We start from the raw sequence: 23,246 nt of genomic DNA, 5'->3' as shown, positions 1-23,246 counted from the left end.
GTCAATACAATGGATTTATTTAACAAATTAGATGTGCTTTGAATTTGAAGTGCAACAGGTTAGTCTGCGAAGGAAATATCGATACACAAATTTGACTCAATGAAATTACTTGAAATGTTACCTTCTAGCTCATCAAAATGCTATTTTTTTCTGGAAAAAAGACAATGATGCAACATGCAGAGTTCTACAGAGAAACAATCACAGAGTTTAGTTTTATTTGATACTGCTGGTCCTCCAAACCAACTGTGTAAGAACACAGCCCTGCCCACTCCACTTCCTTGGATGACTACAGAGCAGTGATGTCCAATCCTGGTAAATTTAGACTGTCCTTGAGGGTTTCCTTCAATCCAGGTCTTTTGAATGAGGTACTGTATTCAACCAAATGATATCAATGTTGTTTTATATAGAAATGAGAAAGGGAAACTTGCAGAATGACTGCCCCAACCAAAGACCAAGACTGGGCACCACCATGTTTAGCTGACTAAATTGAAGAAAAAAGACTGGCGTATTTACGAGCCACATGATAGAAAAATAAAGTTTCTAAAAAATAAAATAAGACATTCACATCCAAAATGATGAAAATGTATTTTTTCCTGTTTTATTTACTTAATATTTATATATTTTTTACAAAAAAAAAAAAACATGAAACAAAAAAGCTAACAAGTGAGGATCTGAGAAAGGGGAGGGGGAAGCCATTGAACAAACAAGGACTACAGTACTTGTTTTTTTTTTATATATGTACAAGACAAGTTAAGCCATTTAAATATATTTTAACGCACAGTACAAAAAGAAAATCAGACAAACCATAGTACAATTTTGTCCATCAGTAATCATTGCTGCAGCTTTCCTAATATATTGGGGGGGGTTAGAAAAATAACTTAACTTCAACACATAAGTAGGTAAGGGTGTGCCCCTGGCCTCTAGTACGACATCATTTTGTACTCCAGCTGTCTTGCAGAATAAGCAACAATCTACAAATGTTACATTTTTAATCAGGGGTAAAGCTATTTTACAACACGGGAAACATGGGAAATCATTTTACATGGTATGAGTGTGTAACTCACTGCGTTTGGGACTAACGAGAGGACCGGTACACAACCAAGGCCCACCAGTGTACACACAAAAACACTCCGCACATGTGCATACACACATATATAATGGTAAAAAATACACTTCACGATTCCTCTGCCAATTTAGAAAATCCATTCTTAAAACTAAAATGTTGTACAAATTCAATGGGAAACAAAGGAAAAAGTTCATCTGTCTGGGTTTATGGTGGGAAGGTTACATTTCGCCCAAGTATAAGGGGGAGAGGGTGAGAATAGAAAACCAGCCTGTCTCCCGCCTTCAACATTTTCTTTGTTCCTCCCATCAGTAAAAAAACAAAATTATATTAGAAAACAGCTCTGTTACATACAACAGAGCGAAAGGGAGGGGGGTTGGACTGTTACTATAACCATTTAACTCCATCCCCCCCTTACAAGACTGCCTCTCAGCTCAGCAACACCCATGACAGGGGTGAGTACTGCCGGTGTGTCAGACTTTGGGACACATGGGGCCAGGTGTTAGTTGGCCCCCCAGTTGTAGCTGTTGTATGCAGACTTGTTGATCTGGGTTTTCTGTTGAAGTGAAGCATTCTGGCTGCGCTGTCCAGTGCCACTCTGTTAGGAGAGAAAATAGGAAAAGATCATAGGCAAGGTATCCAGTGCTAGCTATTTCTCTCCAAGATACAGTGTGACACATGCACCGTCACACAAACGCAGTCACAACACACACACACCGTACCTGTCCGTCCTGCTGCAGATGGTGGTGCATGATCTGAGAGAGGGGCTGCTGGTGCGGTGCCAGGATGTGCATGAAGGGGGCCGGAGCGTAACCAGCCGCGGCTGGGGGGTTGATGGGACCACCACTGCCCAGGGCCGAGGGCAGGCTGAAGGAAGTTGCAGGTGTGGTTGCATGGAAACCCTGCTGCTTCTCAAAAGACTGCTGCTGGAGGGTTAAACACAACAACGTTGGTCGCCCTGTCTTTACTAGTGTGCGTTTTTTACATTTGTTTGCGTACATACAACCTTTTATACAGACACTGGTCATAAACGTTCCGTATGTCTCAGAACAGATACATTTATTCCAGTGTTTGTACCACTGTAGCATCATTCTCACCTGCTGTGTCTTTGTGTAAACAGACCCTGAAATGTCTGGGACCCCTGTGTTGCTTGACGTGACCGAGACTCCTGCAGAGGAAACAAAGGGGTTCAGACATATTTACCTCACCATGTCTACAGGTCACAACCCCTGCAGGAGAGGTAGGGAAACCCCTGGGCGTCAGATCCACAGAATGGTCCGGGAGTAAGGCAGCAGTTTCCAGATAGAAAGTAATGCAGTCAAATGTACATCACATTCTAATGACTAGTTTTCATCTACATTATTCGTAGCAGTCTATTTACCACCACAAACCGATGCTGGCACTAAGACAGCACTCAACAAGCTGTATAAGGCCATAAAGCAAACAAGAAAATGCTCATCCAGAAGCGGTGCTGCTAGTGGCCGGGGACTTTAATGCAGGCAAACTTAAATCAGTTTTAACTCATTTCCACCAGCATGTCACATGTGCAACCAGATGAAAAAAACTCCAGACCACCTTTACTCCACACACAGATGCATACAAAGCTCTCCCTCGCCCTACATTTGGCAAATCTGACCATAGTTCTATCCCTCCTGATTCCTACTTACAAGCAAAAACTAAAGCAGGAAGCACCATTGACTCAATCAATTCGGAAGTGGTCAGATGACGCAGATACTACGCTTCAGGACTGTGTTGCTAGCAGACTGGAATATGTTCCGGGATTCATCCAATGGCATTGAGGAGTATACCACGTCAGTCACCGGCTTCATCAATAAGTGCATCGTCCCCACAGTAACCGTACGTACATTTCCCAACCAGAAGCCATGGATTACAGGCAACATCCACTCCGAGCTAAAGGCTAGAGCTGCCACTTTCAAGGAGCGGGACACTAATCCGTACGCTTATAAGAATTCCCGCTATACCCTCCGACGAACAATCAGGCATCAATACAGGACTAAGATTGAATCCTACTACACCGGCTCTGACACTCGTCAGATCTGGCAGGGCTTGAAAAATATTACGGACTACAAAGCAAAACTCAGCCGCGAGCTGCCCAGTGCCTCGAAGCAAGCATGCATGAGAGCACCAGCTGTTCCGGACAACTGTGTGATCACACTCTCTGTAGCCGATGTGACCTTTAAACAGGTCAACATTCACAAAGCCGCGGAGCCAGATGGATTACTCGGACGTGTGCTCACAGAGAAACAAAAAGGCTTGTACATGATTTGCCTCCTATACCATTATTTCCCCTACACCACTTTTAATCAAGACAATGTTTCAAGCCGAGATGGATTGATTGTCAGGTCCCTTACTCCCAAATTGGCATACATTACACTCCTCACCACTCCATCATTATAGCCGATGTGTGGTGAGCACATTTGGCACAAAACGGTGGGTGTGCCAAATGTGTGCTACACATTGGTGGCGGAAGAGGAGTTGCACCCCCCCTTACTATGTAAAGCACTTCGAGCACCGGAAAAGCAACATTATAAATCTAATAAATTATATACACCTTGGATCGAAACATTCTCAGTACAAGGCTGTAAAGGAGCAATTACAGCACTTTCTAGAAGATGGTCACTAAGATGCTAATCTAAAGTATTAGATGCATCAATGTCGGGGAAGGAGAGCAAAAAGAGCAGTGAAGGAATGACATGAGATGGCGCAGAGGAAAACAAAGGATTAAAAAAAATCAGTTCCAGTCATCCACGGCAAAGAAGGTCTGACTGCATCTGGTGGCGGCTACGTATTGCTCTAGCACACGACTGTCCACCTGCAACCTCAGCAGGTCAGTAGGAACCGGAAGCATCTCGTTCAGGAAAAAAAGAGAGGAGGCGAAGTCTGAAAACTGGAAGCTTTACATTTTTCTTTCGACCATGCTCAGGCATTTCCTTTATGCCTGCTACGTTTGGTATTTATTAGGATCCCTATTAGCCACTGCAAAAGCATCATCTACTCTTCCTGGGATCCACATGAAAAGATATAGTACAGAACATTAGTCAAGGATTGAAATACATTTTAAATGTCACACAGCCTATATATCAGCACATACACACTATCTTGTGATAGTATAAATGTGATACTATAAATGTGATTTAAGGCATTCCAGTACTTGAATTTTAGAGTGCCAGATTAAAGTACCTTAAGCACTTTGTACGAATCCTGTCAACCACACTCAGGAAATTCACTGTTCATCTACATAAAAAAATCCATTCCTTTTTATCTTCTGTAATTGAGAGAATACATTGAGTTTGAGGGACCTTATCACTTTGGAAACATGCTACCTTCATACCCCATAGTCTTAGTATCCCCATTTCAGAGCATGGCAGTTCAACAGGCAGGACCACCATTTTGTCACTCCTTCCCCACCCTTGGGGTGTGTGTACATCCTGTCAACCGCACAGGCCAGCGGGCAGCAAGGTACTTCTGGCACACACTTAAGCAAGCACACCATGGGTGGAAAGCTGGCAGCACAGTGTGTGAGGGGAGCATGGACCAGGGCTACTCATCAATTGTTAAATGGTTAGCAGCTACCTAGTTAACCCTCCTTTAGCTTCCCCTCACCGCTTTAGAAATGGAAGAATTGAACATAATTAGCTAGCCTCTATGGTAGCGTTTCCCAAACTTGGTCCTGGAGACCCAAAGAGGAGCACATTTTGGTTTTTGCCCTAGCATTACGTAGCAGATTGAAATAATCAACTCATCAAGCTTGGAATATTTTAATCTGAAATGCTAGAGCAAAAACCAATGCTGTCCTATGGCTAAGGTATACGATTGACAGTGTTAATTCTGAGGACATTTGACCCTTCCTACAGCACCTTGGTGCCTAATGATGAGTAGTCCTGGGGGACAGAACAGAGGAGTAACAGAAGAATGGAGGCAGACAGAGGGTGACGGTTGACTGCAAAACAGGTGTCCACTCTTCTCTGTGGTGTGGATGGTAAAGCAGCAATGAGGGAGAGGATGGAGGTGATGACGGAGCGAGGGAGGAAGGGAGGGTTGGTGTGTGGCGGCACTCACCGACTCCAGGCCCGCTGACAGAGCTGGCTTGCTTGCTTTGAGCAGAAGCGGCGGCAGCCACGGCAGTGCCATATCCACCCTTACAGAAATCCCCACTCCCCGAAGCCTGGCCCATATCCTCATAGCCTGCAACAGTCAGACACATAGCCGCAGCCCACAGCGTTAGACACACCAAGCAGGGATAGGATGTGGGTGTTGGGGCGTCAGGCAGGGGGAGGGAGGGGTGGAGGCAGGAAGCAGTAGGTGGTGTGGATAATAGATGCTGTGTGACCAGGTAGATAGAGGAAGAGAGAAATAGAGGAAGACTAAAGGATAGAGGTGGACAGCTGGAGAGAGAGAAAGAAACAGGTTTTAAGATGACCTCATGGGATGGAGGGTGTAGCCGGAAACCCAACTCCACTTATTGAATGAGCAGAAGCAAGCAATGATAGGCAATAGCAACAGAACACCAACCACCTTACTGCCCCGTAATACATGTAGGAGGGCAAAGGAAATATCGACAGTCCCCTTTTCCAGTCCAAAACTACTAAAAATAGAACAAATTACTGTACTAACAAAAAGATAACTAGATCTCCTTCCCCATTCAAAAGAATGGTGAGTTGCACAATAATAAAACTACCATTTCCACTCCCATTTTAGACAAGTCTTCACGCAAACCCTGTAAATATTTTTATAAAATAAATTAAAATCACAAGCCTCAAAACTAATAATCTATATTGGGACCAGATAACTCTATTCTTGGGTTACGCGTTGTGCCACAATATTGTTTTAAACGTAAGTTTTAAGACTGATGCCCCACTGAGCGCTGATGAAGATTGTCTAAAGTGCATTACTGTGGCTTAAACGCGATGACAATTCTAAAGGCAAATAATTAGTGCAAAAACTTTTATCATTTAAGTTGCCAGATTGACATTCGATGCAGTAGGACGTTAGCTAGCTATGTAAGATTGAGGGGAGACCTCCAGATTTTAGCTAGCTAACATTAGCATTGCTAGCTACTTCTGACAAACTTTGCTACCTAATAACATTGCCTAAATATGTACCTACTTTAGCAATGTCATCGTATTCCCAAGCTCCTATAGTGTAATTTAGATGACAGTCATTAGACCCGGTTCCAAGTCATTAGTCCCAGTTCTACTTTTGAACATCAATATTGCTGCAGCATCTGTAGAACATTGATAACAATGCCAACAACGCGATCGAGTGACAGAGATGCAACCCATGAATAGCCGGCCCATATCAGACAGTGCACATGGTTGGTTGGTTAGAATAATTTGTTGGTAACAACGGCAGCAGGCAGTGTCTCCAAGCAACAGAAATCACTCCATAACAGCTGGTCAACAACATCAGTGGCTGTGACTACGCGTGCCTGATTAGAAAGGTTGGAGTTCGTGCCATTTCATCTACTAACCATGTTGAAGAGCGGTTGATGTAGACCGGTAATGTGGGCAATGTCAGCCTTAGCAGGCTTAGGCACATGCAAATATGTTAATGTCTCCAACTTGGTGTAACTGAAATTAGTTGCATTCAAACCCAAAAAACCTTTGAATGTGAGAAGCCTATTAAATATAAAAGTGAATGCAGGCAGTGTCGACTAAACTGACTTTCAGTTGCATGCAGTGTTGTTGATAGCCATTCTATCAGTATGTACAGAGTTGAACTGAATGACCCCTGAACAGATGCTGTTCCACAGGGTGTGTTTAGTCTTACCAGTGTTGTAGCCATGGGAACCGTAGGCGCTGGCCTGCTGGAAGGCTGTTGCCGAGGCGTTGACTCCAACGTTCACGCCGTGCTGCTTCGACGAGGTAGGAGCAACCTGGAAACACAGACAGGTTAGAGGTGAAACTAATATACTTAGTTGTCTAAAGTATATAACATATCAGCTGCTAACACATGCAATTTAAATTCCTTTTACAACATACTGGATTCTCTCAATTGAAGCTGCATTAGAGGACATTTTGCCAAAAACAGTTTGCAATATATTTGTGTCCCCCAATTATAAATGAGGACAGTTTGCATGTCATACTACAAAATCAGTCCCTCCAGGATTCCAAGCATGTTTGGCCGCAAATATTACAAAAAAAAAAATCTAAATCCTGGAGGGACTGCAAAATGAATGTGTACATGCATCACGAGAACATACCCTTTAACTTCATATAATTGAAAAAACATCCAAAATGACAATACCCAGACAAATCATGAGAAACCTCACCGGGAACATGGCAGGGCCGTACTGAAAGGTGTTGGGCAGGCCCGGCACGCCTGTGTAGTAGGGCAGGCTGGTGTAGCTGTAGCCGGGAGGCAGTGCGGGGTTGAGAAAGGGCTGCTGCGTGGTGTGGTGCGTCTGACTCTGGTTCTGCTGCGTCTGCTGAGCCAACGTGGTGGCCGGAGCCGGGGACGACGCGTCACCTCGACCAAACTTTGATAAGTCACCTACCGGAGGGGAACGGGGGAGAGAGATTAAAGGCAAAGAAAAAGGGCAAGTGTGAAAAAAAGTGTGTGAAAGGGGGATGAGTGGGAGAAAGATGAGCAACAAGTGACAGAATAACTTCCGTTATGTTCAAGCAAAAAGTGGGTGATTCTCAGAAATCAGTTACTACACCAGAACAATGGACAATAGCGTTGAAGCAGCGTATCAGTTCCAGTCAGTCACGGCGATGAAGGTCTGACTATCTGGTGGTGGCAGCACATTGTTCTAGCACACCACTGTCCAGTTTCGCCATGGCGACGCAGGACAGGATCAACAGATGTGTTCGTTCCTAACACCAAACCCCTATCTTCACTGTGTTAGCATTCAGTACACAGTCCATAAAATAGGAAAGTAGAGTTAGTTATAGGCCATAGATGGGGGATAAAATGGTGCTTACCAGAGTAGGGGTTGTTGCTCAAACTGCCATCTCTGCCAGTCAGTGCTGTGTTGGGGGTGGCAAACGGGATGCTGTAGTAATCCTGAGAAGACAGAAGAGGCTCAGTTTTTACTTGTACGGCTATCATTAACTCGCAACAGATCATAGTTCCTGGAAAGAAATGAGTTCCAAGAACAGTTTGGCTAGACAGCCAGTTCTTCCCTTCTTTAAAAATCAGTTTGCAGCTGTTGTTACTAGTAAATGCCAGAAGTCATATTTGGCCAACCCAATAAATGGATGGGTTTAGATCCAGATAACTTAGACTCACCAGTGGTATTCTTGTCTGGAGCATCTGTAGGTCATCATAGCCATACACCTGAGGCTGAGAGGCAAAAGGCGGTGAGACAAGACAACAGAAGGAAAATAAATATTTGCAATTCTTCTCCAATTGCAATATACAGTGGCAAGAAAAAGTATGTGAACCCTTTGGCAATGCCTGGATTTCTGCATAAATTGGTCATAAAATTTGATCTGTATCTTCATCTAGGTCACAACAATAGACAAACAGTCTGCTTAAACTAATAACACACAAACAATTATACATTTTCATGTCTTTATTGAACACACTGTGTAAACATTCACAGTGCAGGGTGGAAAAGTATGTGAACCCTTGGACTTAATAACTGGTTGACCCTCCTTTGGCAGCAATAACCTCAACTAAAAAAATTCTGTAGTTGTGGATTAGACCTGCATAACAGTCTGGAGGAATTTGGGACCATTCTTCTTTTCAGTTCAGCAATATTCTTGGGATGTCTGGTGTGAACTGCTCTCTTGTGGTCATGCCACAGCATCTCAATCGGGTTGAAGTCGGTTCTCTATTTCGTCTACACAAATAATCTTTTTGGAAAAAATGAACATTTGCTATCTAACTAAGAGTCTCGTCATTGAAAACATCCGAAGTTCTTCAAAGGTAAATTATTTTTATTTGAATGTTTTCCCTTTTTTTGTGAAAATGTTGCCTGCTGAATGCTAGGCTTAATGCTATGCTATCAATACACAAATGTATATCAATACACAATACACAAATGCTATCAATACACTCTTACACAAATGCTTGTGTAGCTTTGGTTGAAAAGCATATTTTGAAAATCTGAGATGACAGTGTTGTTAACAAAAGGCTAAGCTTGTGTTTGAATATATTTATTTCATTTCATTTGCGATTTTCATGAATAGGAAACGTTGCGTTATGGTAATGAGCTTGAGGCTATGATTACGCTCCTGGATACGGGATTGCTCGACGCTAGAGGTTAAAACCTCTTAAGTCGAGCCCCTACTTTTTCGAACATTCTGTTAAAAATCGCGCAACATTTCGGCGTCCTGCTACTCATGCCAGGAATATAGTATATGCATATGATTAGTATATGTGGATAGAAAACTCTCTCACGTTTCTAAAACTGGTTAAATCACCGCTGTGACTATAACAGAGCGTCTGTTTCAACGAAAAGCGCAAGAAAAACTGATCACTGAAAACTGAAAAAAATATCAGTGCGCCACTTGCATGTATTGTTTAAGGGGCACGAAATTAAATGGGGCCGAGATTGCAAGTCCTACAGCTTCCACACGATGTCACCAGTCTTGTCAATTGCCTTCTCGTTGTTTCTTGGTCAAACGAGGAAGAGAGACCACTTTCCATCCGGTCTCCGACAGGAAGTTTTGGAAGAGAGATTTCGGAAGATGATTTGAAATCGTGGAGCTATTGAATACACATCGCCTCGTGATCAATTTGATAGATTATTAACGTTTACTAATACCTAAAGTTGGATTACAAAAGTATTTCGAAGTGTTTTGTGAAAGTTTATCGTCAACTTTTTTAATTTAAAAAAATGACGTAGCGTTTTGAAACTGTGTTTTTTTCTGAATCACACAGTTTCCATAGATGGATATTTTGGGTATATATGGACCGATTTAATCGAAAAAAAAGACCCAATAGTGATGTTTATGGGACATATAGGAGTGCCAACAAAGAAGCTCGTCCAAGGTAATGAAAGTTTTATATTTTATTTCTGCTATTTGTGTAGCGCCGGCTACGCTAATTCTTTTGTTTACGTCGCCTTCAGGTATTTCGGGGTGTTGCATGCTATCAGATAATAGCTTCTCATGCTTTCGCCGAAAAGCATTTTAATAATCTGACTTGTTGGCTAGATTCACAACGAGTGTAGCTTTAATTCAGTACCCTGCATGTGTGTTTTAATGAACGTTTGAGTTTTAACGAGTGCTATTAGCATTTGGCGTAGCGCATTTGCATTTGCTGATGGCTAGATGGGACGATTGCGTCTCGGGTCGACGCAAGAGGTTAACTAGTCTCTCAAAGCACTTCATGATGACGGAAGTGAGTGCTACGGGGCGGTAGTCATATAGCTCAGTTACCTTGGCCCTCTTGAAGCATGTGGGGACAGCAGACTGGGATAAGGCTTGATTGAATATGTCCGTAAACACACCAGCCAGCTGGTCTGCGCATATGCTCTGAGGACGCGGCTGGGGATGCCATCTGGGCCTGCAGCCCTGCGCGGGTTGACACGTTTAAATGTTATGCTCATGTTGGCTGCAGTGAAGGAGAGCCCGCAGGTTTTGGTAGCGGGCCGTGTCAGTGGCACTGTATTGTCCTCAAGGCGAGCAAAGAAGTTGTTTAGTATGTCTGGGAGCAAGACATCATGGTCCGCGACTGGGCTGGTTTTCCTTTTATAGTCCGTGATTGACTGTAGACCCCGCCACATACATCTCGTGTCTGACCCATTGAATTGCGACTCTACTTTGTCTCTATACTGATGCGTAGCTTGTTTGATTGCCTTGCGGAGGGAATCGATACACTGTTTGCATTTGGTCATGTTTCCGGTCAGCTTGCCCTGATTAATAAAAGCAGTGGTTGGTGCTTTCAGTTTTGTGCGAATGCTGCCATCAATCCACGGTTTGTGGTTTGGGAATGTTTTAAGACGCTATGGGTACGACGTCGCCAATGCACTTGCTAATAAACCCGCTCACCGAATCAGAGTATTCATCAATGTTGTTGTTCGCTGCAATGCGGAACGTATCCCAGTCCACGTGATCGAAGATATCTTGATGCGTGGAATCCGATTGGTCGGACCAGCGTTCAACAGACCTGAGCGTGGGAGCTTCCTGTTTTAGTTTCTGTCTATAAGCTGGAAGCAACAAAATGGAGTTGTGGTCAACTTTTCCGAAAGAAGGGCGGGGGAGGGCCTTATATGCGTTGCGGAAGTTAGAATAACAATGAGCTAGGGTTTTGCCAGCTCTGGTTGCGCAATTGATATGCTGATAGAAGTTAGGGAGCCTTTTCAGATTAGCCTCAGAAAATCCCCAGCTATAATAAATGCAGCCTCAGGATATGTGGTTTCCAGTTTACATAGAGTCAAATGAAGTTCGTTCAGGGCCATCAATGTGTCGGTTTGGGGGGGAGAGATATGCGGCTGTGATTATAATCGAAGAGAATTCTCTAGGTAGATAATGCGGTCTGCATTTGATTGTGAGGAATTCAAAGTCAGATGAACAGAAGGACTTGAGTTCCTGTATGTTATGATCACACCATATCTCGTTAATCTTGAGGCATACACCCCGCCCTTCTTCTTACCAGAAAGATGCTTGTTTCTGTCTGCGCGATGTGTGAAGAAACCAGCTGACTGTATCGACTCCGATAGAGTGTCTCGAGTGAGCCATGTTTCTGTCAAACAAAGAACATTACAGTCTCTGATGTTTCTCTGGCGCGATGTGCCCGTCTACGGAGCCTGACCAGAAGACCGCTCCATCTACCCCTTCTACGGCGCCGTTGTTTTGGATCTCCGGCTGGGATCCGATCCATTGTCCTGGGTGGTTGGCAAAACAGAGGATCCACTTCGGGAAAGTCGTATTCCTGGTCGTAATGTTGGTGAGTCGACGTTGCGCTTATATCCAATAGTTCATTCCGACTATGTAATAAAACCTAAGATTACCTGGGGGTAAAAACAATGTAAGAAATAACACACACACACACAAAACTGCACAGTTTCCTAGGAACGCAAAGCGAGGCAGCCATCTCTGTCGGCGCCGGAAGTGTGTGGACTTGAACCCTGCAAGAATCCTTTCTATAGATTTCAGAAATGCAGTGTAACTACATAAGATTTTGTGTCTCCTTATGTTACGGGGTGAAAACAGTTTACGGGGCATACAAATCCCCCAAAATGTATGCGATTGCAAAATCGAACCTTGGTAATTAACACCTAAATCAATACTGTCCTTAACGAGGTTCTTCAAAAATGTTGCATAATACTTGTTGGATGCGAATTTGGGGTTGAGCTGTTTAATTACGCTGTGATATTTTCACACATCTGAAAATCTCTTCCTGGACCAGATTAATGACAGTCAAGAGACGAACAGCTGTTGTGATGGCACATGCAATGCAACAGCTCAAGAGCTGGAAAAAAGGTGTTCGTGAGGAATGTCCAGACTATTGGAATCTCATTCATTATGCCGGTGAATACAGCTGTGCCTGGATCAACGTTGGATCTATTATCTCTAGTGAATTGATGTTAATCATCTGTCTGCTTGGTTTACAGCAGGGTCTCGTGAAATTTAACAAAGAAAGAAAGCATCAATGTAATGAGTTCATGTTGTTTTCATATGTTTCTGTATCTCAGATTGGACAGTCTACTGTGAGCAATTGTATAGGATAGACCATTGCGCAACACCCGACGCTATATTCTTATGAATTAACCTGGATATATTGACAAATTACGTAGCCTAGTGGGCTTCTTCACAATATGATCTGGTAATAAAATAACATGACATCAATTTCTTTCCATGTTACACCTGCAATTTTAAACAATACAAATGGCTTGAAGACACACACTTGAATTTGGAGCTCAGAAGTACTGGAATAGGCAGACATTTCCTCAATTTGGCGGTTGAAAAGTTTACATACACTTAGGTTGGAGTCATTAAAACTTGTTTTTCAACCACTCCACAAATTTTTTGTTAACAAACTATAGTTTTGGCAAGTCAGTTAGGACATCTACTTGGTGCATGACAATCAATTTTTCAACATTTTTTTTACAGACAGATTAATTCACTGTATCACAATTCCAGTGGGTCAGAAGTTTACATACACTAAGTTGACTGTGCCCTTAAACAGCTTGGAAAATTCCAGAAAATTGTGTCATAGCTTTAGAAGCTTCTGATAGGCTAATTGACATCATTTGAGTCAATTGACATCATGAGTCAATTGGAGGTGTACTTCAAGGCCAGTGCCTCTTTGCTTGACATCATGGGAAAATCAAAAGAAATCAGCCAAGACCTCAGGTTTTTTTTTTGTAGACCTCCACAAGTCATCCTTGGGAGCAATTTCCAAATGCCTGAAGGTATCACATTCATCTGTACAAACAATTATACTTGCGTATTAACACCCTGGAACCACGCAGCCAGCATACGCTCAGGAAGGAGACGCGTTCTGTCTCAGAGATTAACGTACTTTGGTGCAAAAAGTGCAAATCAATCCCAGAACAACATCAAAGGACCCTGTGAAGATGCTGGAGGAAACAGGTACAAAAATATCTATATCGACAGTAAAATGAGTCCTATAACGACATAACCTGAAAGGCCGCTCAGCAAGGAAGAAGCCACTGCTCCAAAACCGCCATAAAAAAGCCAGACTACGGTTTGCAAAGAAAGAGAAATGGACAAAGAAAGAGAAATGGAGAAATGTCCTCTGGTCTGATGAAACAAAAATAGAACTGTTTGGCCATAATAACCATCATTATGTTTGGAGGAAAAAGGGGGAGACTTGCAAGCCGAAGAACACCATCCCAACCGTGAAGCACGGGGGCAGCAGCATCATCATATTGTGGGGGTGCTTTTCTGCAGGAGAGACTGGTTCACTTCACAAAATAGATGGCACCATGAGGAGGAAAATGTGGATATATTGAAGCAACAACTCAAGACATCAGTCGGGAAGTCAAAGCTTGGTCGCAAATGGGTCTTCCAAATGGACAATGACCCCAAGCATAATACTTCCAAAGTTGTGGCAAAATGGCTTAAAGACAACAAGGTCAAGGTAGTGGAGTGGCCATCACAAAGCCCTGACCTCAATCCTGTAAAAAATGTGTGGGCAGAACTGAAAAAGCGTGTGCGAGTAAGGAGGCCTACAAACCTGACTCAGTTACTCCAGCTCTGTCAGGAGGAATGGGCCACAATTCACCCAACTTATTGTGGGAAGCTTGTGGAAAGCTACCCAAAATGTTTGACACAAGTTAAACAATTTATAGGCGATGCTACCAAATACTAATTGAGTGTATGTAAACTTCTGACCCACTGGGAATGTGATGAAAGAAATAAAAGCTGAAATTGTTCTCTCCACTATTATTCTGACATTTCACATTCTTAAAATAAAGTGGTGATCCTAACTGACCTAAGACAGGGGAAAACTGAGTTTAAATGTATTTGGCTAAGGTGTATGTAAACTTCCGACTTCAACTATAATTATTGTAGCCAAATAAGTTCTCCTACATAATTATCGGAGAGAGAGTTGTGGCCACCTTTGCTTGTTCCCCGCAGCTTCAATTGAAGGGTGTTTTACTCTGTTGAGGTAAAACCATGTGCGGTTTTCAATACAAATCCTTCCATTACACATTGGTCGCTTTCTCATTATAAAAACAGCGATGGTGACATTAAAATAGTGAGATTAATGTAACAGCTATTCATGACTTTATTATGTGTGCCTGCCTCGGCCACATAGGCTACACAAATCACCATGATGCATCCAATTCATTTAGGCAAGTGCATATTATTCCCACATTTTAGCATGTGATAATTTGAATATCAAATCATTGGCAATGCCTACAATTCATTATTCTTTTGACACTTCTTGCATGTTTTTTTTAAAGAGGTCCTATATTAGGTCCTTTAGGCCCATGAACAATTATATACAGTGCATTCGGAAAGTATTCAGACCCCTTCACTTTTTCCAAATGTTATTCTAAAATGGCTTAAATAGTTATTCGCCCTTCAATCTACACACAATAACCCATAGTGACAAAGCAAAACCAGGTTTAGAGCTTTTTGCAAATGTATTAAAAATAAAAAAGACATACGTCCAATCAAATGTTATTTGTCACATGCGCCGAATACAACAGGTGTACCGTGAAATTCTTACTTACAAGTCCTTAACCAAAAATGCAGGTAAGAAAATAGAGTTAAGAAAATATTTTGCCCTGGCACCTCCGTTGGTAACAAGGCCTGCCACCATTGAGTCATCAGCAAACTTTATGGTGTTGGAGTCGTGTTTGGGCAAACAGGGAGTACAATAGGGGACTAAAAGCTCGCACCCCTGAGGGGCCCACATGTTGAGGATCAGCGTGGCAGATGTGTTGTTGCCTACCCTTACCACCTGGGGGCAGCACGTCAGGAAGTCCAGGATCCAGTTGCTGAGGGAGGTGTTTCGTCCCAATGTCCTTAGCTTAGTCTTGAACACAGATGTATTCAGAGCATTTACTCAGTACTTTGTTGAAGCACCTTTGGCAGTGATTACAGCCTTGAGTACTGTTGGGTACAAGCTTGGCACACCTGTTTTTGTAGAGTTTCTTCCATTCTTCTCTGCAGATCCTCTCAAGGTCTGTCAGGTTGGATGGAGAGTGTCGCTGCAGAGCTATTTTACAGGTCTCTCCAGAAATGTTAGATCGGCTTCAAGTCCGGGCTCTGGCTGGGCCACTCAAGGACATTCAGAGACTTGTCCCGAAGCCCATCCTGCATTGTCTTGGCTGTGTGCTTAAGGTCGTTGTCCTGTTGGAAGGTGAACCTTGGCCCCAGTCTAAGGTCCTGAGGACTCTGGAGCAGGTTTTCATCAAAGATCTCTCTGTACTATGCTCCATTCATCTTTCCCTCGATCCTGACTAGTCTCCCAGTCTCTGCCATGGAAAAACATACCCACAGCATGATGTTGCCACCACCATGCTTCACCCTAGGGATGGTGCCAGGAATCCTCCAGACGTGAATCTTAGCATTCAGGCCAAATAGTTAAATCTTGGTTTCATCAGAAATTCTTGTTTCTCATGGTCTGAGAGTCTATTAGGTGACTCTTGGCAAACTCCAAATGGGCTGTCATGTGCCTTTTACTGAGGAGTGTCTTCCATCTGCCCACTACCATAAAGGCCTGATTGGTGGAGTGCTGCAGAGATGGTTGTCCTTCTGGAAGGTTCTCCCTTCACAACAGGGGAACTCTGGAGCTCTGTCAGTGTGACCATCGGGTTCTTGGTCACCACCCTGACCAAGGCCCTTCTCCCTCGATTGCTCAGTTTGGCTAGGCAGCCAGCTCTAGGGAGAGTCTTGGTGGTTGGAAATGTCTTCCATTTAAGAATGGAGGTCACTGTGTTCTTGGGGACCTTCAGCGCTGCAGAAATGCTTTGGGACCCTTCCCCAGATCTGTGCCTCAACAGTCTTGTCTCGGAACTCTACTGATAATTCCTTCAACCTTCAACCTCATGGCTTGGTTTTTGCACTGACAAACACTGTCAACTGCGCGACCTTAAATAGACAGGTGTGTGCCATTCTAAATAATTTCCAATCAATTGAATTTACCACATGTGCATTCAAATGAAGTTGTTGAAAACATTGAGGATGATGAATGGAAACAGGATGCACCTGAGCTCAATTTCAAGTCTCATAGCAAAGGGTCTGAATACTTATGTAAAATTAAGTATTTCTATGTTTTCTAAAAACCTGTTTCGCTTTGTCATTATGGGGTATTGTGTGTAGATTGATGAGGATTTTTTTTTAAATGTAATCGATTTTAGAATAAGGCTGAAACGTAACAAAATGTGGAAAAAGTCAATGAGTCTGAATACTTTCCGAAAGCACTGTAAATTATTATTATTATTATTTTTGTTAACCTTAATTTAACTAGGCAAGTCAGTTAAGACTAAATTCTTATTTTCAATGACGGCCTAACCCGGACGACGCTGGGCCAATTGTGCGCCTCCCTATGGGACTCCCAATCACAGCTGGATGTAATGCAGCCTGGATTCGAACCAGGACTGCAGTGACGCCTCTTGCACTGAGATGCTGTGCCACTCACACATTATACCATTGTATTACATTGAGGTTCTTTAAATTACAATTAAGTGCTTGAAATAGTCCCTGAAAGTCTTTGAATTTGACTTGCCAATGTCTGTAAGTACTCTGCTTAAAAGATGTACAGTCCTAGGCCTACGTAGGTGGAGTTATAGGCCAATTTGAATATATTCCTATTAGTACACATGTGAAACTCCTTAAAAAGTGTTTATTTTAGTTTTTTTTTTTATGTTGATCCCAATGTCATACATTGGCCCCAATATTTATAGAAAGATCTACTTACAGGGTAAGCATGGAGTAGCCCGGGGGCCATGATGTACGGGTTGGGCAGCAGAGGAGGCACTCCAGGCGGAAGGTTTGGAGGTGCTTTCCCTGTAAAGAGACCAGCAGAAAACAAAAGACAAAACATATGAAATAATAGGATGGAAATTATAGTATTAGAAAAAGAAAACACATAAAACACACTTCAAATTTACAACACGCTTATATCCCACATCTAAACCGGAGACCCCTGTCTGCGTCCCAAATGGCACCCTATTCCTTACACAGTGCCTTCAGAAAGTACTCACACCCCTAGACTTTTTCCAAATTTTGTTGAGTTGCAGCCTGTATTTAAAATGGATTAAATTGAGATTTGTCGTTACTTGTCTACATATAATACCAATGTCAATATGTTTTAAAACAAAAAGATGAAATGCCTTCAGTCAATAAGCAATGTGCTTAACAAGTCACATAAGTTCCATGGACTTACTGTGTGTAATAGTGTTCTGCAGACTGCCCTATCCCATCTAGACAAAAGGAATAGCTACGTAAGAACGCTGTTCATTGACTATAGCTCAGCCTTCAACACCATAGTACCCTCCAAGCTCATCAATAAGCTCGGGGCCCTGGGTCAGAACCCCACCCTGTGCAACTGGGTCCTGGACTTTCTGACAGGCAGCCCCCCAGATGGTGAAGGTCGGAAACAACACCTCCACTTCACTGATCCTCAACACAGTGGCGCCACGAGGGTGCATGCTCAGCCCACTGCTGTACTCCCTGTTCACCCATGACGGCGTGGCCACCCTCGCAGTGGAGAAGGTGGAAAGCTTCAAGATCCGTGGCGTACACATCACCATGACAATCTGAAATGGTCCAGCCACACAGTCAGTATGGTGAAGAAGGCGCAACAGCACCTCTTCAACCTCAGGAGGCTGAAGAAATTTGGCTTGGCCCCTAAGACCCTCAAACTTTTACAGATGCACAATTGAGAGCATCCTGTTGGGCTGTATCACCGCCAGAGTCCCTGCTCATCTGCGTGAACGTGCCTTAGGCATGCTGCTAGGAGGCATGAGGACTGCAGATGTGGCCAGGGCAATAAATTGCAATGTCCGTACTGTGAGACGCCTAAGACAAGATGGACAGCTGATCGTCCTCGCAGTGGCAGGCCACGTGTAACAACACCTTCACAGGATCAGTACATCCGAAAATCACACCTGCGGGACAGGTACAGGATTGCAACAAAAACTGCCCGAGTTACACCAGGAACGCACAATCCATCCATCAGTGCTCAGACTGTCCGCAATAGGCTGAGAGAGGCTGGACTGAAGGCTTGTTCTGTTGTAAGGCAGGTCCTCACCAGACATCACCGGCAACAACGTCGCCTATGGGCACAAACCCACCATCGCGGGACCAGACAGGACTTGCAAAAAGGGTTATTCACTGACGAGTCGCGGTTTTGTCTCACCAGGAGTGATGGTCAAATTCACGTTTATCGTCAAAGGAATGAGCGTTACACTGAGGCCTGTACTCTGGAGTGGGATCGATTTGGAGGTGGAGGGTCTGTCATGGTCTGGGGCGGTATGTCACAGCATCATTGGATTGAGCTTGCTGTGCGTTACAGGGAAGACATCCTCCTTCCTCATGTGGTACCCTTCCTGCAGGCTCATCCTGAGATGACCCTTCAGCATGACAATGCCACCAGCCATACTGCTTGTTCTGTGAGTGATTTCCTGCAAGACAGGAATGTCAGTGTTCTGCCACGGCCAGCGAAGAGCCCGGATCTCAATCCCACATTGAACACGTCTGGGACCTGCTGGATCGGAGGGTGACGGCTAGGGCCATTCCCCCCAGAAATGTCCGGGAACTTACAGGTGCCTTGGTGGATTAGTGAGGTAACATCTCACAGCAAGACCTGGCAAATCTGGTGCAGTCCACGAGGAGGAGATGCACTGCAGTACTTAATGCAGCTGGTGGCCACACCAGATACTGACTGTTACTTTTGATTTTGACCCTCCCTTTGTTCAGGGACACATTATTCAATTTCTGTGGAACTTGTTCAATTTATGTCTCAGTTGTTGAGTGTTATGTTCATACAAATATTTACACATGTTAAGTTTGCTGAAAATAAACACAGTTGACAGTGAGAGGACGTTTTCCCCCCGCTGAGTTTATATACCGTATTTTAGTCAATGCCACTCTGACATCGCTCATTTCTTAATTCCATTCTTTTACTTTCAGATTTGTGTATTGTTGTGATTTTAAAAAATACTACTACACCGATGGAGCAAGGAACACAAGCATTTCGCTACGCCTGCAATAACATCTACTAAATGTGTGTATGTGAACAATATTATTTGATTTCATGAACAATCTTTTTATTTTATTTTTTATGACTACATCTCTGTAAGGTCCTTCAGTTGAGCAGTGAATTTCAAACAGATTCAACCACAAAGACTAACTAAGAAGGTTTTTCAATGCCTCGCAAAGGACATCTATTGGTAGATGGGTAAAAAATAAAAATAAAGCTGACATTGAATATCCCCTTTGAGCATGGTGAAGTTATTAATTACACTTTGGATTGTGTATCAATACAACCAGTCACTACAAAGATACATGCATACTTCCTAACTCAGTTGCCGGAGAGGAACTAAACCGCTCAGGGATTTCAGCATGAGGCCAATAGTGACTTTAATGGCTGTGACAGAAACTGATCCAACACTGTAGTTACATCACAATACTAACCTAATTGACAGAGTGAAACAGAAGCCTGTACAGAATGAAACAATATTCCAAAACGTGCATCCTGTTTGCAACAATGCACTAAAGTTATACTCAAAAAATGTGGCAAAGCAATTCCCTTTTTGTCCTGAATACAAAGTGATATGTTTGGGGCAAATCCAGCACAACACATTACTGAGTACCACCATCCATATTTCCAAGTATGGTGGTGGCTGCATCACGTTATGGGTACGCTTGTAATCTTAAGGACTGGGGAGTTTTTCAGCTAAAAAGAAATACATGGAATGGACCTAACCACAGGCAAAATCCTAGAGGGAAACCTGGTTCAGTCTGTTTTCCACCAGCCACTGAATTTGTCTTTCAGTAAGACAATGACCTAAAACACGATGCCAAATCTACACGAGTTGCTTACCAAGAAGTCAGTGAATGTTCCTGAGCTGCCTAGTTACAGTTTAGACTCAAATCTATGGCAAGACCTGAACATGGTTGTCTAGCAATGATCAACAACCAATTTGACAGAGCATGAAGAATTTTGAAAATAATAAATGGCCAAATGTTGCACAATCCATGTGTGGAAAGCTCTTAAAGACTTACCCAGAAAGACTCACAGCTGTAATCACTGCCAAAGGTTGTTCAACAAAGTATTCACTCAGGGGTGTGACCTGTATTTAATTTTCAATACACTTGCAAAAATGTTTTAAAAAAACTGTCATTATGGTGTATTGTGTGTTGATGGGTGAGATCACCATTTTTTTTAACCCAATTTGAATTTGGGCTGTAACAACAAAATCAGGAATAAGTCAAGGGGTGTGAATACTTTCTTTTTAGGCTCCGGTCAAAAGTAGTGCACTATATACAGGGAATAGGATGCCATTTAGGACACACTCCCCTTAACCAAAAACCCATGTCTAACCTGAAGAGACTGCAGAGCTGCGTGAGGAGGCGGACGAAGCGATAGCCTGGGCTTGGGCTGGAGTGGACATGGCTGCAGAAGCTATGGCTGGAGGTCCTATGTTGGCTGCTGTGTGGAGGCCCATAGCTACTAGGCTGCTGACGGGGCCCAGGCCCGAGGGGACCGACTGAGAAACTGTGTTCACTGAAGAGGGCTGAGGGGCCCCCATGGAGACCTGCTGAGCTGCTGCAGTCACCGACAAGGAAGAGGGGACCGAGGAAGAGGACCCCGCTGAGACAGAGGGGAAGGAGGAGGAGTGCAAGCTGGAGTTGTCTATGCTCTGGAGCTGTAAGGATGGATGAAGAGGGGATAGATGGAGAGAAGAGGAGATTATCATGATAAACAGGATTAAATCCCCACTAGGTTAAAGGATGCATCAATTACTACTTAATCTATCACAGGAAATTCTCTCTTCTCGCTCACACACTCACCATTAGACTGGCGTTGGATATGCAGACTTGTGACAGAGCAAGACTGTTCTGTTGTGTAGAAAGGGAACTGAGAGAGAACAAACAATCATCCATCAATTTAGTTGAATAACCATTATCCACTTGCACTACTAAAATCCAAACTTCAAATGTCACTCAAAATCATGATCCTGCAGCATTCTTTGAAACATTCTTCAACCTGTTCAGCTCATGTCCTCGCGCGAATAGACCTACAGATTGTGCACAGGTCAATCACTGTGCAATGTCTATGTAAGATTTCTGAGATTCCAAGACAAATAACACATAGTACTCTCGAGGGAAGGGCCATCTGAGCATTGAAAACCAAGAAGGACCAAGAAGGAGAGTGATTGGAGTGCTGCATCAGATGACCTGGCCTCCACAATCACCCGACCTCAAACCAGTTGAGATGGTTTGGGATGAGTCGGACCGCAGAGTGAAGGAAAAGCAACCAACAAGTGCTCAGCATATGTGGGAAATCCTTCAAGACGGTTGGATAAGCATTCCAGGTGAAGCTGGTTGAGAGAATGCCAAGAGTGTGAAAATCTGTCATCAAGGCAAAGGGTGGCTACTTTGAATAATCTCAAATATATTTTGATTTATGTGTATATAAACTCAGCAAAAAAAGAAATATCCTCTCTGTCAACTGCGTTTATTTTCAGCAAACTTAACAGTTCCACAGACATACAGTGACTAACATAAATGGAATAATGTGTCCCTGAACAAAGGGGGGGGGGTCAAAATCAAAAGTAACAGTCCGTATCTGGTGTGGCCACCAGCTGCATTAATTACTGTAGTGCATCTCCTCCTCATGGACTGCACCAGATTTGCCCGATCTTGCTGTGAGATGTTACCTCACTCTTCCACCAAGGCAAGTTCAAGGACATTTCTGGAGGGGGATTGGCCTTAGCCCTCATCCTCCGATCCAACAGGTCCCAGACGTGCTCAATGGAATTGAGATCCGGGCTCTTCGCTGGCCATGGCATAACACTGACATTCCTGTCTTGCAGGAAATCAGCCATACTGCTCGATCTGTGTGTGGTGGCATTGTCATGCTGGAGGGTCATGTCAGGATGAGCGTGCAGGAAGGGTACCATATGAGGGAGAAGGATGTCTTCCCTGTAATGCTCAGCGTTGAGATTGCCTGCAATGACAGCAAGCTCAGTCTGATGATGCTGTGACATACTGCCCCAGACCATGACGGACCCTCCACCTCCAAATCGATCCCACTCCAGAGTACAGGCCTCAGTGTAACGCTAAATCCTTCGACAATAAACACGAATCCGACCATCACCCCTGGTGAGACAAAACCGTGACTCAACAGCGAAGAGACTTTTTGCCAGTCCTGTCTGGTCCAACAAGCCCTCAGTCCAGCTTCTCTCAGCCTATTGCGGACAGTCTGAGCACTGATAGGGGGATTGTGCGTTCCTGGTGTAACTCAGGCAGTTGTTGTTGCAATCCTGTACCTATCCCGCAGGTGTGATGTTCGGATGTACCGATCCTGTGCAGGTGTTGTTACACGTGGTCTGCCACTGCGAGGACGATCAGCTGTCCGTCCTGTCTCCCTGTAGCGCTGTCTTAGGCGTCTCACATTACGGACATTGCAATTTATTGCCCATATCTGCAGTCCTCATGCGTCCTTGCAGCATGCCTAAGGCACGTTCACGCAGTTGAGCATGGACCCTGGGCATCTTTCTTTTGGTGTTCAAAGTCAGTCGAAAGGCCTCTTTAGTGTCCTAAATTTTCATAAC

The 23,246-nt window shown here is 43.7% G+C and overlaps 1 protein-coding gene across 12 annotated transcripts in view; it reads right to left on the bottom strand.

Annotated features, from left to right (window-relative positions):
* Positions 1–711: 711 nt before the first annotated feature.
* LOC112266616 (ubiquitin-associated protein 2-like) overlaps positions 712–23,246 on the bottom strand; it is a 79,248-nt gene continuing 56,713 nt past the window's right edge. For 5 of the 12 annotated variants that reach the window (XM_024444247.2, XM_024444251.2, XM_024444250.2 and 2 more), the window contains 11 exons: positions 21,481–21,547; positions 21,011–21,335; positions 17,381–17,481; positions 8,318–8,371; positions 8,011–8,092; positions 7,356–7,576; positions 6,854–6,959; positions 5,144–5,269; positions 2,161–2,231; positions 1,786–1,989; positions 712–1,661 (listed from right to left, as the gene is read on the bottom strand). In XM_024444247.2, coding sequence (XP_024300015.1) covers positions 1,566–1,661; positions 1,786–1,989; positions 2,161–2,231; positions 5,144–5,269; positions 6,854–6,959; positions 7,356–7,576; positions 8,011–8,092; positions 8,318–8,371; positions 17,381–17,481; positions 21,011–21,335; positions 21,481–21,547 — 1,453 coding nt within the window. In that variant the 3' untranslated portion in view covers positions 712–1,565. The remainder of the gene's footprint in view (positions 1,662–1,785; positions 1,990–2,160; positions 2,232–5,143; positions 5,270–6,853; positions 6,960–7,355; positions 7,577–8,010; positions 8,093–8,317; positions 8,372–17,380; positions 17,482–21,010; positions 21,336–21,480; positions 21,548–23,246) is intronic. The other 7 variants (XM_024444256.2, XM_024444257.2, XM_024444258.2 and 4 more) reach the window with 5 other exon arrangements.

Source organism: Oncorhynchus tshawytscha, linkage group LG13 (assembly GCF_018296145.1).
Source record: "Oncorhynchus tshawytscha isolate Ot180627B linkage group LG13, Otsh_v2.0, whole genome shotgun sequence".
Lineage (NCBI taxonomy): Eukaryota > Metazoa > Chordata > Actinopteri > Salmoniformes > Salmonidae > Oncorhynchus > Oncorhynchus tshawytscha.
The sequence above is the reverse complement of the archived record's forward strand: the minus strand, read 5'-3'. Positions and strand labels throughout refer to the sequence as shown.